The sequence below is a fragment of the Penaeus monodon genome, chromosome 27, assembly GCF_015228065.2.
Source record: "Penaeus monodon isolate SGIC_2016 chromosome 27, NSTDA_Pmon_1, whole genome shotgun sequence".
NCBI classification, from domain to species: domain Eukaryota; kingdom Metazoa; phylum Arthropoda; class Malacostraca; order Decapoda; family Penaeidae; genus Penaeus; species Penaeus monodon.
In genome coordinates, this window is record NC_051412.1 from 39,520,711 (window position 1) to 39,521,910 (window position 1,200).

The window sequence follows — 1,200 nt, forward strand, 5'->3', positions numbered from 1 at the left end:
AAAATTTGGGTCTTTTGCTTGGTAACAGTGAGGAAGGTATGATTTTTATTTTAACTTTTGCCCTATATTCTTAAATATACTCAATGCCTATATATATATTTTTTTAAAATCTTTGTAAGAAGACTGATTAAGAAAAAAACATTTAGACTGGAGATTGAAAAGAATTTTGTAGTATGTTGAGTCTAATCATCCTTGGCTGTTTCAGGAGGAAGAGCAAAAAAGAGCGTCCGCGGAGCAAATGACGACCAAGCCAATATTTTGTTACTACTTTTCCTTTATGTGCTGCAAGGTATTCCCCTGGGATTAGCGGGTAGCATACCCATGATTCTACAGAATAGGGCTGTCTCATATAAGGATCAGGTATGTTTTGTATAATTGTGTTTATACAGTTAAGGGGACAGTCACCGTAATTTTTTGTCAAATATTTTTTTTTCTTTTGTAAACGTTAAAAAAAAAAAGGGAGATTTGGCAACACTGTCCTAGATTATGATGGAATTTGGTAGGGAAATAATAAAAAACACACAGTGGCCTTTTTTGTCAACCCCCCCATGCATACAGGGGATAACGCACATTACTCGGTCAGCAGGCACACCTAATTGAAATACTTTTATGAATTTCTGTGGTAAAGTCATGTACTCCTAGAATTCACTTGAAACAAACATCTGGCTACTCTCTGGTGTGTTTATTGTAAACTCTCGACAAGCTGTGGAGACAGTGATTTAAGTGTGTAGAGAATCTGAAAGCTCGATGTAAATATTCAAACCTCCATATCTCGTTTCTGTTTTTATATTTATTTTTTTTGCTTATGACTTTGTAAATACTTAAGTTGCATTTTGTAGAATTGAAAGTATATAATATTTGGTACTTAGGAAATTTTTATTTTTGTATATATTTTTAATAATATTGAAACAAAATCTTTCATTTTCTTGAAAATTAAAGCTCAGATATTGAATCTAATTAAAGAAATATTAAAAAGATCATCTAGATTATAAATGAAGGATATTAATTATTATTTTTTTTGTCAACATTTGTCGTTCATTATGAGAGCAGTTAGCCCAACAATCTGGTGTGCCAAACAAGAAAAATAATGAAGTTATTTTTGATTTCAGCTATTTATTTGCCAAATGAAGCCAGAATAGAGATATAGCATCTCAATAATAATACCAACCATTAAAAATCGTAAAAAATCTAGGTCCCATA

General features: G+C 31.3%; 1 protein-coding gene across 1 annotated transcript in view; it reads left to right on the forward strand.

Annotated features, from left to right (window-relative positions):
- LOC119590857 (acetyl-coenzyme A transporter 1-like) overlaps positions 1–1,200 on the forward strand; it is a gene marked incomplete at its 5' end in the record, with an annotated part of 10,604 nt that continues 9,404 nt past the window's right edge. Inside the window, 2 exon segments of the mRNA XM_037939616.1 lie at positions 1–36; positions 206–360. Of these exon segments, the coding sequence (XP_037795544.1) occupies positions 1–36; positions 206–360 (191 nt within the window).